The sequence below is a fragment of the Anser brachyrhynchus genome (assembly GCF_964034855.1).
Source record: "Anser brachyrhynchus genome assembly, chromosome: 6".
NCBI lineage: Eukaryota > Metazoa > Chordata > Aves > Anseriformes > Anatidae > Anser > Anser brachyrhynchus.
The window spans coordinates 44,182,508-44,197,277 of record NC_137700.1 but is presented as its reverse complement, the minus strand read 5'-3'; the positions used below and the strand labels follow the sequence as shown (position 1 = coordinate 44,197,277).

The window sequence follows — 14,770 nt, the reverse complement described above, 5'->3', positions numbered from 1 at the left end:
TCGCTGCCCGAGGTCCGAATGTCAGCTCCAGGTGGAGAATGGTTTGCTGTCTCGTTAGAGATGGCCGAGTTAAAGTAGTGTAGGTAGCACAACAAACATCCCACCGTCCTGTTCCTCTCCTGTAAGTACTTGATTTGTCATTCTTCCTTCAAAGTAAGTGTGGAGTAAATTTATTATAGCACAGGATAGTTTGTTTCTCACACTAGCGGTCATGTCTTGCGGGAATTTCTCCTATATGGATTTAATGGCTAAAGATAAAGAGAAATAATAGAACGCTTCCTTTTCTTCCTTTCCCCCAGCTGCTTGCAGTTAACCTCGCCAGGCTCTCCCGGGTAGCCCGTGTTGCCCTGCAGTCTGTCCTGCAGGACAATGCAGTGGTGGATTGCTTGCTTCCATAGCAATGGTGGACTGCTTGCTTCCAGCAGGCAAGACGTACAGCTGGGTGAAAGCAGCTGTTTGAACATGGTTTGCACCAATGGGAAACCCTGTAAAATAGCAGTTGTAGCAGAACTTCCCCAGCGTTCAGCAAAGACCCCTTTACGCTACCGCAAGGGCTGGGTGAAGGCAGCGTGGGTGGCAGGTCCGTGGGCAGCAGCGTGCTGTGTCTGCCATCTGCGTGTCAAAGCCAGGAGGAATTGTCCCTCTGCACTGGCACTAGACGAGGTGACGCCCACGACCATAGTTCTGAGAAAGAAAAAGGACATCAAAGTAACCATTGTGATAATATAACGTACTAAGGCGTTTTAGTCGTGCTCGAGGAAGCGATCAGCGTTCCCCGTGTTACTGAGAGCTGTGCTTAATAAGCTGCCTTGACACCTGGGAACCGAGAAACAAATCAGGGGAAACGTTTACAGTGGACACTGAGTTGAACACGACGCGTTCTGCAGCTTGAGACGTGCTTGGGAAATCAGATTTTATTCTCAGTCCATCTCAAGCTAGGGATGTGTCCCGACTGCCAGCTCAGTCTTGAAATGGCAGCTTGTAAACAGGGTGTGGAGACTACGGATGGAAGTGAGATGATGTGACCTCCTTCAGTTCCTGAAAAAATGTGTGGTGTCCAAACATACGGTTAACAGGAGAACAGTGCTTAAGGTTTGACCTCAAATTTGGCAAGAGCCACAAATTCTCAAGGGCTAAGTATCCTAGTTTAATTACCATGATTTTAGCAGCAGATCTGGATCACTACATTATCATGAATAACGCGCGTGGGCAATGCAGTGGTTTTCTGTTTTGTGAATTGTCTGTGAGCAGGCTGTGATTCACGTGGATGAAGCTGCTGTTGTAAGTTATTGGCAAAATATTTCCCATGAGTAGAGTGGGACACAAATGGTTTGTGATGAGTAATGAGTAGAAATCGGAGGTGTGTTATTTAGTCTTAAATAAGAAAACTGATCTTGCTGTACGTCTGTTCCGAACACACTAACATGTTCTTGGAAATTCTTGTTTTGAGGAATGCATTCATATTAATTTAAAATATCCACCTGTACTTATTTGCCAAAAATCAATGGGCCTCATGTTCAGACAGCACCAGTAATTCGAGTAAACTCAGCCCCTATTGTTTTAACCATCCAAGTGAGTGCAGAGAGAAATGTTTCACAGGAGGTTGAACAAGCATTATGTGAAATACGGCTGAAAGAAGAGATTTTTCTGAAGGCATTTTTGTCTACTGGAAAGAAAAAATGATTTCATTATGGTTTGAATGCAGGTTCTGCCTCCAGAGTGGATGCTCATGTGAGTCCTTTGATGCCAGCGCAAGTCGCCAGGGTAACTGCTGTGTCTGCACCAGCTGTGACGTTCATGACAACCAACTTGATGGATCAGGCGTTAACAGGTGTGTTTATGTTTCTGTGGACTGATTATATTACCGGAGCATATGTTGTGGATCTGGGTACTTCCAACCAAACTATGTTTTCCATACTGCACAGTAATGGGGGACCCTTAAAAAATCAGCTCAAATTTTATGGCATTTGCTTTAGCTAATTACAAGTATTTTCAGAGTGTTTCAGATCCCGTTTGCTCGGTCTGGCAACTGGCAGTAGCTTTGCATTTGGTGACACAAAAGGCAGGTTTGTGAAATGTCCTTGGGCTTTTCATTTCCCATGCCAATGGTATTCACAAGCATTGCAGCGATAACATGGTTATCTTTTGGGTAGTTGCTCCATGAAGCCTCGTTGGCTGCAGTCTCAGAGGATGCTTTGTGCTGTGCTGTGTGATAAAACTGTTTTATTCATATTCATGTAAATGTGTGTGTTGTTGTGAAAGGGAGACAGAGCTTTCTCCCAAAAGCTGGAACAAGTCTTGTGGCTTTGTTCAGATTCACATGTACACCTTACAGATCATGGCCAAAACGAGATCGGATTTTGATAAAAAAAAATTGAGAACATCTTTCCTACTAACAAGAAGTCCTTACAATCCCGTCGTTGTTGTGAAGACAGGAGCTCTGGTAGTGGAGGTGAAATATTACGTTTGGAGTGAAGATGTGCAGTCCTCTGCCCACCGGGGGTGGCTGCAGCCCTCCGTGCCTGGGCGTCTCTCGGGGTGGTGAGCACGCTGCCAGCTGTGTTTCGTGGCAAATGCTGGGCTTTGTCAAGAATTACTAGATATCGTTTCTGGTGTAATTCTTCTCATCCTTCACACCTAGGCAACGTTAACAAGTTGTGGAGGGGTTGAAAAGCGGTGTGTTAGAAGTGACTGTACTTGTCACTGCGTGCAGGGTTTTGTATAAAAGCCATCGCTCGTCCCGCTAAGCCCTTTGCCTTGTGGGTGCATCACGCTCACGGGCTCTATCCACAGCTAAGATAAAAGTTTCAGGGTCACCTATGCTAGGCAAATCCCGAACTGGAGCTGTAGGCTCTCTTTGAAGCAGGTCTGTCCGCCGGTATACCTGTCTCGCCTTAGACCTTCTAATTGAGTTTATTTTACTGAGCATTCCACTTCTGGTTGGGAATTTTTGAGAATTGTATGACAGATATAAGACTGAAAGAAAGTTCATACACCTTTCTTGTGAAATGCTTTTTAAAGTTTGGCTTTTGCTAAGCACCTACTTCTTTTACCCTCAGTGCAGTTACTCCGTTTAAGACCCGTGTGTTCCTCTGCAGGTCACTGTGGGTGCTATTGACTTGCTTTCTTGGCAGGAGCAAGAGAGACGGAGGAAATGCTAAAACTGGTTGAAGAATGCATGGGCAGAAAGCCAAAGTTCTGTGTAAGGGTCCTGCTGCTCTGCAGTTTGTTGCTTGTGGAAAACTGCAGTCATCGTTTGCAATGTATTTCGTGTCAAAGGAATTTCATAATCGTCTTGTTGTCAGACAGGCGAACACAAACCCTCCCGATTCCACCCATTGTGCTGAACGAGGATTAAACTGTATAAAGCCTTCGATGTCTAGATGGCTTTTGATGACTAGGCCTGTGTGACGTTTGGTCAATAGGTTGTGTAAATCAAAGGGCCACGGTGTTGAAAGGTCGTTGTTTTGGAAGAGCAATCGTTACGTTTCTACATGTATACAAGTAATGTAAATAAGATGAACACTCTATTTTTGTTTCTGGCTTTACCTTGAGAATAGAAAACACATTCATCTTCCTCCGTTTGTCATCTTTGATTTGCTGCTGACGGCATTTAAAAGAAAAATGGCAATTTCACTCAAGTTTAGTATGGATTTTTCTTTAATGTTTTTCAGGAGATCACACTTTTCTATAGGTTTCTACAAGCTATCATTATTTCCATTGGAAGGGCAATCAAAGAAAGAATCATAATTAGGGGCAAATAACAGTAATAAAGGCGTTTTCACACATCAGTCTCAAAGTGCTACAGAAAAGGAAGCGTGCGCTTCAGAAAGCTGTTACGAAACAGTGAGAATTGGACAAACCCCCGGGAGCTGGCCGGGGAGACGGGGTCTGGCCGCTGGTGGGGAGGGGGCACGTGTGGGTAGGGGCAGCAGCCTGCCGGGCTGGAAGGTCACCCCGCCTGTGCATCTTCACATCTCTCCAGGAGTATACAGCACCGGCAGCACGCCGTGGTTTGAACCTGGAAAGTGAGGACAGCATGCTGATAGTCAGCGCTCCAAGGGGGCAGTGAGACCACCTCCACTTGTTCACGTCGGGCTGCTTTGCTCCTGGTGGGTGCGTAAATGCCCTACGGTGGGTGTGTGAGCCCCAGTGCTGCCAAGGGGCAGCAGTGCCCGGCCATGGTGTGGGGAGGATCGGGACAGGGACAGGCCAGGGGGTTCACAGCAGTTCTGCAGGCGAGGGGAGCATGAATGGGGTTGGTGGGCTCAGGAGGTACCAAGCCCTGCCTGAAGTAGTACTGCATTTCAGGTCGTTGCTGCGCAGATTTGAAGCTATGAAGCTTTAAAAAAGTGTGAATTCAGTTTCTCTGTCTCAGGAGCACTGAAAACTAGGGCTAGCAGTTTCCAGGAGAGGACGGGGGCAGACAAGTGGAGTGCCGGCTCTCCGAGCCGTGCATCCTCCAGCTGGGACGGGGAGCACTTTATCTCCGGGCTGCAGCCCCTACCCCATGTCTTGCTGCCGGTGCCGTGGTGCAGCAGTCAGCCCACACGTGTCTTTTACAGGGCATCGCAGCCAGGTTTTCGTTTTGCAATACGGATAAGCCTTTCTTTGACTTCCTTTCTTAAGGGAAAGCTGCGTGTTCAGTGAGACCTGGCAGAGTTGTGTTCTGCTTATGATAGCATGCAAAAAACCTTCCTTCCTGAAGACAAAATTAATCTATATTTTTTGTATTTCTGGAGCACAAGTAGTAAACTTTGCAGTGGTCCTGGCTTCTAGTAAGCATTTATTTTTGTGTTGGAAGCTGGAAATATCCAACGACGAGTACAAATGATTTTTTTCCCCCTTACAGTCAAGGGAAAAACACCTCGTACACGATGCTCCTTACGAGAGGAGTGGAGCTGTTCGCTGCCACCCGCACAGAGCTCCGCATAACCTCACAGATCTTCAGCGCTCAGACCATCGAGTGCTTCAGATCAGGGCCAAGATCTTGAACTCGATTTAAGTTTAATAGGAATTGCACGTAAAGAGCAGAGGAAGGAGCGGCGCCAGGAACTGGCAGAGATGTTTGGCTGACTGCAGCTTGCCCGGACAGCCTTGCAGGGGTGCAAAGAGCCGGGAGAGGGGCTGAGAAATAGCACAGGGGCTGCAGCCGAGAGAAGAAGGTAAACCCAGGCAGAATACGACTGCAGACAAGCATAAATTCAGTGGTTCTGGGTTAGGTAAGGGCTGCCTGGACACGACAGCTGCTGCGGGACGGGGGGTGCTGTGCGCCCTGCGCCCTGTCTGGGGAAATATCTGTCGGAGAGTGTTGGCTGCTCGTCTTCAACCTCCGCACCAGGCACAGAGCCCGTGCTGTGGTACAGCAGGCAAAGAATTTATCCTCGTCTTGCTACCGTTTTTGTTACAAGCCTTCAGGAAAATAAGGGAGTGAGTGGGAAGAGGTTGCTGTGGAGGGAAAAAGCTGCTCAAGCAGAGGTGTTCTAAGGTGGGAAACACAGCGTTTGGCAAATAACAGAGAAAAGGGGCAAAGCAGAATATAGGCACCGATTAAGGGGTGAAATAAGCTGTGCAGGAAGGAGCAGGAACAGATGATGCCAGGAGGTGCCCGCTGCTCTGAGCGGTGCTGGTGGGTGGAAGCCGGACCCAGATGTGCGGGAGCAGGGCACGGACTGGGTGACGGAGCCACAATGAAACCAGCCCGTGTCTGGGCAGCGAGCAAAGGGGGAGGAACTGGGCATCCGCCCCATGTGGGTTTTAGGCTAATCTCAAAAAACGAAAGGAAAAAAAAGCTGTGGGGAGAGACAGGACTGACATACAGCAATATTGGTGGGACAGCGAAAAGCAGAGTGCTTAGATGTGTGCACTTGAAATAAATCCATTTCTCTGCAACATTCAGTGTCAAATTTTATACCTACATTTGAAAGTAACAGACGTCTGGCCTCTAAAAACCTTTGCAAAACAGTTTTAAACTCTCTTGTCCAAAGCTTCTCGTGGAGTAAGTCAGTCCTCTTCCTCATCCTCTCTAATTCTGCATTTAACATGTTTATAATCATACGCCTACATCCTCTGTAATATATGTAAGATAATTTTGCTACTTCACCTCTGCTTTTCATACTGTGAATTATTCATGTCTCTCTACCTGCTGTGGAAGCTCAGAGAAATCTCTTTAATCAGGTATCCTTAGCCTCCAGCCTCCAGCGCATCCTTCAGCAGTGCTGCAGCGGCTGCGGGAACGCACTGCTGGTAATTATGCTGCTAAGTTTAGGGGCAAAAAATGCTGTGTGATTATGCTGGAGTTACGTCATGGTGCCTCAATTGTCTGCCTGCAGTATATTTTATGCACTTAAGTGAAAGAGGGGAAGAAAAAAGGTTTGATTAATGAGAAAAGAGTAAACCTGAGGAGAGACGTGCGCCAGTGGCCAATAGAGGTCAATGACGTACCTTGCCCACTGTTCTTGCTGGCATGTGCCGAGAAGAAGAGATCTGTAATGATCTAACAAGTCCTAGAAGAAGTCTTCAGGGATCCGAGAAGCCCTGCCCGTGGTCTGTTTCATGTTCTCCTGCACAAGCGGAGCGGTCGGTCAGTCCGACCTGGCCTCACTGTGCCTCGCCTCTGGCCTCACCCATTCCGGCTCTGCTGCGTCTTTTGTCTCACGCTCGGGTTCCCTCGTTCACACAGCCCCACCGGAACCCAGGGAGTTCAGCCAGTTCAGGATTTTTAAGCTGGATGGAGGAAACACAGGCTTGAAACTTCGGTGTCTTGGGAAAATCCATCTCAGTGATCACTGTGGATATAAAAATAATCGACCCCTGACCTGCCCAGCGACTTTCAGCAGTTTAGCCCAATTCTTTCGTTTTTTTATTTCCATTTTATTTCATATGTACTGACTGTCCAGCATTCTGTGGAAGCCTGTGTCACGTGTGAACGCTTAGTGAGCTGTGCGCTGCAGAAGCTCACGTAGGTGTGCTGCGCTGGCGATACGCTATTTCTAGCAGAAGATGCAGCACCCAAGTCCCTCTGTGAGGCTTCAAATCCCTGCTCAGATGATGTGAGAGCTTTTCAAAGGAGAAAAACTGAGAAGTTGCTTCGGGCGTTGCCAGCACATAGAGTCTCCAAGTGGAACTGCGTAAGGTTCAAACAGGAGTGAGCGCAGCTGTGTGTGAGTCTCCAGGCTTGGTCAGCGCGGCTGCCTTTGTGCGTCGTACTTCAAGACAACCTTCAGCTGCTGAAGAGCAGGGTAAGAGCAGCGGTGGCAACAGCAGTTGTGCTGTACATCGTACCTCCCTTTGCGTCAAACCAGAACTACCTGAGCTGTGGGAGTGTTGGAGGTTCTCTCTCCTGTTCCACTCTTCGGCGTCAGGAGTGCAAAACTTCCCCTGAATTTCACACGTGCAACAGTTTGTTTAAATCTACCAGTTGACATTAATCTATTTTTATTAATGCATGTAATGATCAGTTAAAAAATGATGCCAGTGAGGTAAACGTGTTCCTCATGCATGCATATGTATGCATGTGGATGAATGGGAGTTCTTGGCTACTTCTTAATCAGCATGGTGATGAAGACTACCAAAGAATCAAAGTAGATTTTTTTTTTCTTCTTCTAGGATTAGAGCAATAGGTAAGAAGAGAAAGAAGTAGAGCTGGAAGTGGAGCTGGTATGGTTGCCCTACTAAAACAAAAATAAACCCAAGGTCTGTTAAGCATTGTGCAAGTGTGTTACTCCATGTTCAGCTGCTCCTTCTTTGCGTGACAGAATCAGGGGTTTGCCTTGTGTGAGCAGCAGTTTGTGTATGACTGTTTCACCAGGAGGTAATTAGCCTTCCAAAGCTCGCTCTTCTGGGATTACATCTTGGCAAGAGCAGAAGAATCACGAGCTGGATGCGCTGAGGCACAGCACCGTTCAGCAGTGCTACCTTCCAGCGTGCGGGGAGCCCGGAGCCTGCAAACCGCCTCCGAACTGGGGCTGTTCCACCTCCTTCCACGCCGCTGCAGTCACTGACTTGTAAAGGAGCTACAAAGGGAGATGTCTCAAGGTTCCTTTCGTCCTCCACAAGCACGTTTCCAGAAGGCATGCTAATGCTATTTTGATTTAAAACCTTTGTTGGAGACGTGGATGTCTGTAAGTGACACGTGCTCTGCTTTCACACCGGGGCGTGCCGAGAGCTGTGCTCCCAGCGCCAAGTGGCAGCAGAACCCAAGAACATCCCTGGGGTAGCAGCAGTGCCAGAATCAGAGATGGAAAACCATGGGGCAAGGTAGTGAAGTACCTTTGTGAAGTTGAAGAAACTGCACGTCTTTCCTCTGCCATGTTCTAGAGTGTGAGAATGTATTAGCAGAGTGAAATTTCAGCCAGGCGCTGTAATTGTGCCTCCAAACTTCACAACGTGGTGAATGAGAGAAACATCCTTGGTTCTCAAGTGTCCTTTTTGCTATGTTTTTTTCCTCACACAGCTCTTCTGCAGAGAGTTTCATCATGGCTTATGCCACCACTTACTGATGTGAACAAGAATGCATTACCTTTGTAGGTTGTTTTTTTTTTTTTTTAAACGTAGTAATTTACATCAGATTGAGGAATGAAATGTGCCTTCATATTTGTCAGCAGGACCCTGGTTTTAATCTTGGCTGAAGATGAGCGCCCTGGGGTCAGTTTCTTCCTACTTGTGCTGGTGTCCCTGGTATGAAAATACCAAGCCATATGTGTGGCATCGCTGTGCTCGTCATCACTGAGAAATACCCTGCAGGATCCAGAGAGGTCCTCTGCTGTCCCCAGCCTTTGCGGCTCTCTGGCTGTCTGCTCTGAGCCTTTTGGAAGTTCAGGAGGAGAAAGCATGGGTGTGACCACCTGCAGGCAAAATGAAGTTGGATGTAATTTGACTGCGTTCAAAGCTGAACTTCTCCAGTAATGCTGTGATTCCCTGCTAGCAGATGTCCAATGAAGAGAGATAGATTTAGAGATCCTTTTGATATATATTAGCTGCTCCCTTCTCCTTGCTCCTTTAATGTGGAAATTAATTGATATGATTTGTAAATCTTCTTCTTCATTACCCATAAAAATTGAGTAAGTTGTCCTCTGAGAAAAATGACTTACACTTAAATTTTTATTATTTTGATATATTCAGTGGAGAAAGAGAATCAAACACTTTGTGGGCTCCAGCCTTTTCCTTGATGTAGTTCCTGTTGCAGGTATGTCTATTCTGCTAAGTAATTTTCAAATTATTCAAATGCTATTTCACACGTGAATCGACTCCGTAATACGCACTCCTGGAGCAGCAGCACTTGCCAATAGTTCCTTCAAGCTCCTCTACCCAAGTTTTGTCCATCTTGCAGACAAAAAGTGCTCTGCAGCTGCAGGGGACGAGCAGAGTCCGTCGCGGCGCTCAGCGCGGGCCGTGCTGCCCTGTCTCTGCAGCGCGGCGTGCTCTGAGCCCTCGAGCAGTGTGTTCAGGGTGCAGGCAGGTGTGCAGTGCTGCACCGGGGCGCTGGTGGCATACCCGACACAGGCACGGTTGGCAGGGAGACGTAGTAGCAGTTTCGGAGGGGCTCGAGCCTCCTCGGGTAATTCTGCTGCGGTGCTGGAACTCGTCAGGGATGTACGCACAGTGGTGCTGGGTGTTGGGGTATTGCTGTTGGGGTTTTTATCTTGAGTGAATGAAAACATTGTCACCATTCGTTGTTTAATGTTACCTAAAATGTTGTAGGATTTAAGGCAGAAATCTAAATATTAGGGTGTGGGGCCCCAGTCACGGTTCTGGGGGTTTTTATCCTCGGAGCGATGCGCAGGGCCGCACGACATGGCCACCTGCATCCCCGGCCGTGCGTGCTGCCCGCTGGAGCCGCTACTGTCACTGCTCGGTTTCACCTTTGTGGAAAAAAACACTTTTTTCTGATTGTTTGGCCTGTCTGATACCTGCTGCCTTTCTGCCTTTCCTTGCTGTTCATTACGGCCGGTTATCGAGACACAGACTCTCTGTAGCCCGTGGAAACACTCCGAGTGTTTAGCACTTCGCTTGGAGCCAACTGCTGTGTAAAAGGGGTGGGGGGTGGGAGCTTGTTCTTACAACGGCTTCCAATTAAAAAGCAATTAAAAGCTCAGCCGTGGCTGCTGCAGAAGGCAAGGCAGAGCACAGCCGCGGCCTGCAGGCCCTGCCTGGGCCCAGCACCCTGCTGCCGCCGGAGGGCCGGGGCTGGCGGGCAGAGGGGCATGGGCGATGCCCTGGGGATGTGGTGTCCCCATTCCCCTGCCCGCTGCCTCCTCTCCTCCTCCCACACCGCTTCATTTCCCTTCTCTTGAGCACGGCCGAGCTTTTTTTGTGCAGCTTGACCACACAAACGCTCCCCTCAGGCAGCATCGGCAGCGCAAGTGCGGTTAGTGTATAGGAAGTGCAACTGGTCTGGTAAAGAGTCTAATTATGAGCCTTGTTTAAGGAACCCTTCGAGCCTCTTGGATTTATTACTTCGCTGCTGTTCGCTCACCTCACGCGCTGCCTTTGCTGCCATCAGTCTCCTCGCTCCGTCTGGCAATGAGGTGATAATTCAGCAAACTAAGGGGAAAATCCATTTCCAAAGCTTCTGAAGAATGCTGCTAGGGCCTTGAAGGCAGCCGCTCGGTGCCATCCGACACATTCATGTTCCTAGAAAAAAAAAAATAAAAAGCTCAGTGCAGTCAGAGCCTCTCTCAAAAGTATACGGATGAGTCCTGGTAAAATGAGCTGTGATATTTAGGAAGGTGAGGAAGGCCAGCGCCTGCTGGCAGAGCAGCCCTGGCACCGTGCGGGGGGCGCAGCCCCGTGTGTGGCCGGCAGTGTGTGGGCTGCACCTAACTGAAATAACGCTTTCTTCTCACAGATAAAGGGAAGGAATCCAGCCGGCCCTCCTGCCCACCCACCTTGATTTTGCACGCTGACAGGAAAAGCGCGCCCGTGGAGAGGGATGGCGATAAGGTCTGCTATGGATTTCCTTCTTCCTTTAAAAACCTTTTTAAGTTATTGAACTGCACAAATCAGAGTCACTATAAAGGACTGCTCTGTGACCTGGAGCTTTGCTGTCGATAGAGGATTGTTTCCTACAGTCGATTTTAAAGAGCTATCTGTTTAATTTGTCTTAGTGCTCTGTGGAGCTCTGTCAGTGCAGCGTCAGGGTGTCGGCCCCGAAGCTCTCGGCTGCAATGTTGGGGCTCAGGAAGCAGCAGTGGGGAAGGTGCCCAGAGCTGCCCCGCAGCGGGCACTTCACCCACGCTTCTCCTCTGTGCACACCTGCTTTTGGTATCAGGAGCTCTGTCCTGAGGAGGAGATGTGGAATGAGTTCAAATATATTTTTAATTTTTTTATGTTCCTGTCGCACTGTCCCCTTTAGGCTCTGTGCAAGCAAAACTTCTCTGCCTACCAGGCTCTGCAGGTGTTGCCCACATTTGCATCAGTATTGGTACTGGGACACATGCTTGGTGCTTCAAGTAGCAAAGTGCTTTCAAAATAAATACCTCTGTATATATGCTTTATTATATTTGCATTAAGTACATGCTTCTCACGTCTTGATACTGCACCGAGCTAGATCGCTGCCTTCCTCCCACACCTCCTCCTCACGGTTTGTTTCTGTAAGCCATTGAAATGCTCACTGCCCGTACACGTCAGCTGTGCCACAGCGCCTGCCTTGGCTGCTGCGCCATCTGCACAGGGCAGCCGTAGGCAGAGGGGCCTGTCCCTGTAGCAAGGGGGTTGATGGGGACAGGGGTGGGGCTGGGTCCCCACAACGGGACCCCCCCCATGGGGTTTCAGCACTTGTCACTGTTACGTCTTTGCATAATACCAGGAAAAAACACACACGAGCAAGCAGTAAGTGATGGCCATGATGTGACATGGCCAGGACATGACCTCTGCGGGGTGCTGTGTGCTCCCTGGTTCTCGCTCCTGCTCAGACGGCTCCCTCGAGGTGCCTGCTTGCCCACCAGTGCCACTCGCAGCCCTGGCCCTTGTCATTACCCCGCTGCTCCCTGAGTTGCTGCTCTGCCCAGGTGCTGGGAGCGCTCCTCCTCCAGCCTGCCCCCCTCGTTAGCCGTCCTTTCTGACGAGGCAGCTCTCCTGGTGGTTGCAGTTCACAGAATTATACCCGCTGTCCCAAGCGAGCTATTGGCATGGACAAAAGCGTGCCTGCTGGTTTTTCATTTGTATTGCTGAAAGTGGGGCACCACTTTGATTATTTCCGGTTTATCTGGACTATTCTCAAGGCAGTTGGTTGTTCGTAAAGCTGTTAGTGGAATAAAGGCAATTTGTGTAATCCACTTCACGTTAAAGGGAGTGATTTGTATGACGGTAACAGTCTTATGTATCGGTTTTACTTGTTGACTAATCTCTATCTTTCTTTCAAGGATCATTCTTTTAAACTAGTAAATGAGGATGACAGTTCTTCAAATGGCAACAAGCCCGTGGCATCCACTCCAGTGCCAGGATCACCATGGTAAGCAAATGCAATTAGAGCTAATAAAAGTCATTCATCAGCTCTGTTTCTCTTGCCAAACATGCATTAGTTGTCTTTGCGTGGGGAAAATACACTATCCTGGACGTTAAGTAGCAGCACTGCATTCCTTTTCAAGCTTCCAGTGTAGCTTTTCCTCATTAATCATGTACTTAACGAAAATGAGAGGACATAGCTGCAAACATGGTGTGAGCCACCTCCCTGGGATTTGTGAGGTAAGTGGAGTGTGCTGCCGCTAGGAACCTCAGCTCAGCCAGAAATCACTTCTGGCAGAAAGCAGCTGGTGGTTTTTCTTTCTGATTTTGTGGGTGCTTCATTGCTGGTGTTCTGTGCAGCAGTGCTGTGTTCAGCATTGTTCTGTAGGGGCCTGGTCTTACCAGATCTCTCATGTGTTGAGGACCCAGTTTGTACAGTTCTTGGATAGATCAAAGACGAAATACAAGACCCATGAGAAATGTTCTTGCTCTTTAGGGCCAGACCCTCTTCATCTCCCAGTTATTTCACTGGCAGTGGTAGTTCCTTAGTGTGGCAAGATCGGCATCGATTTCAGGTTACATCTGAAAATCTCTGAAAGGTTGTGTCTCATGCCCTAGGTTTCCTGACCACATTCCCATTCAGTTAACTACATCCTGGGTAACTGAAGCTCTTGTGGGTTTTAAATAGATACAAATCACATTTCGCTTTCTGTCCTGAATGGTTGATAAGAAAGATTTTTCACGTCCTTTACCTATATGCCATGAAATAATAAGTTTATACTGAGTGGCTGATGTCTGTGGGATCTTTGGCTAAAGCAAATATCAGCCAATATTTGTTGTTATTATTCTGTGCCATTTTGCAGACCAACCAATGTTGTAAACACAGTCTTATGTCGTATTTAGTCTTGACATCGTAAATGTGATTTATATTAATCATTTCTGTTCTTGACAGCTGCTGCTATAGGAAGTAGTACAGTGGAGCTGTTTGAGTCCAGCAGTGTCATGAACAGGCTCACTGGTTGCATCAGTCAGTTCTTACGGAAAAGAGGCAGAGCCAGGTCACAGCACTGCATCTTCTGTAGCAGTGGCTGCTCAGTGGTGTGTGGGCACCACTCGCAGACCTAAACTTGTGATACTGGAGTCTCTAAGGAGAAACCTTACATTTCTGAGTTTCCAGAGAGCTATTTAGTGACCCAGTGAGCGCTCAGGTGTGAGACCAGACATCAAAATCTCATCCTTGGGACCAGAGGGGAAGGGCAATGTCCTAATGTCCTAATGCAAAGAGAGTTGTCCCATGTTCTGAGGTGACAAAGTCTCATCTGCTCAGTGGCTCATGATGGAAGATGGAGCACGCCTGTAGGGTGTTCAATCAGAATTAAAAAATTACTTTTTTGTAGGTTAAAACACAAATTCAGCAAATCCTGAATTTACTCTCCACCCGTAGGTTGGCTCCATGCTTCTGCAAACTCATGGTTGATGTGACATCACCAAGCATATGCTGGGGTGTCATTCTGGGGCAGGAGCAGGAAACCTGAGTGGGGCTGGAGGTGGTACCACAAAACAAGTCAAAAGGCGAGTTTTCAGTTGCTCACATGCTGTCAGCCCCTGTGAGCCTTGTAGGGCATTCAGCACTTCGTGCAAGAATTCACAGAAATGACTATTTGATCCTTCAGTCCTTACTCAGAAATGTAGGATGGGATTATTATAGATGAGTTAGCATTATTGCCACCGTAAAGACTCACCAGTGTTGCAACAGAAGAGTTTAATTTTAAAATTGAGATCAGCGTCTGTAAATGCTGGGTATTGAGTGCATTTGATAAAACAAGCAGTGAACACGTGGCAGTTCTCTCATTCTCCTGCTCCCAGCTTTTAGGTCGCTAGAGAGTGGTCAGATCGCCAGAGGTGCAAAAGAGGGGAGAACGGAGGGGAAACAATTGCAGATTCACAGACTGTGTAAAGTGGGAATCGATGTGTGAAAAAGGTGAAGGAATCCTAGCTCATACGCTGCCATCCCATACTGCTGTTAGCAGGACTGCAAAGGTTGCTGTACACGCTTCCGTCTGAGCTGTGTACATCTGCCGTCTGCAGCAGGACTAAGGGCAAAGCTGGAGTTCAGAGCATTTGTAGGATCTGAGTGGAGGTAGGGAGGGTGAGGAGGTGAGTTCAAGAGCCTGTGGCCATGAAAAGGGAGAAATGGCATGGGCGAACGGCTAATAGGAAAAGGGCGATAGCGTCAGAAGTGGAGAAATCTCCAGTGACAGCATCATGGATGTGGGTGTGATCAAAGAAAAGGAATTTTCTGCCCGGCTTATCACCAGTGCTT

General features: G+C 48.1%; 1 protein-coding gene across 2 annotated transcripts in view; it reads left to right on the top strand.

Moving 5' to 3' along the window:
* Nucleotides 1-14,770, top strand: part of TCERG1L (transcription elongation regulator 1 like) — an 81,595-nt gene that overhangs the window by 42,741 nt on the left and 24,084 nt on the right. For both annotated transcript variants that reach the window (XM_080597642.1, XM_080597641.1), the window contains 3 exons: nt 1,706-1,831; nt 10,850-10,944; nt 12,366-12,454. In XM_080597642.1, coding sequence (XP_080453768.1) covers nt 1,706-1,831; nt 10,850-10,944; nt 12,366-12,454 — 310 coding nt within the window. The remainder of the gene's footprint in view (nt 1-1,705; nt 1,832-10,849; nt 10,945-12,365; nt 12,455-14,770) is intronic.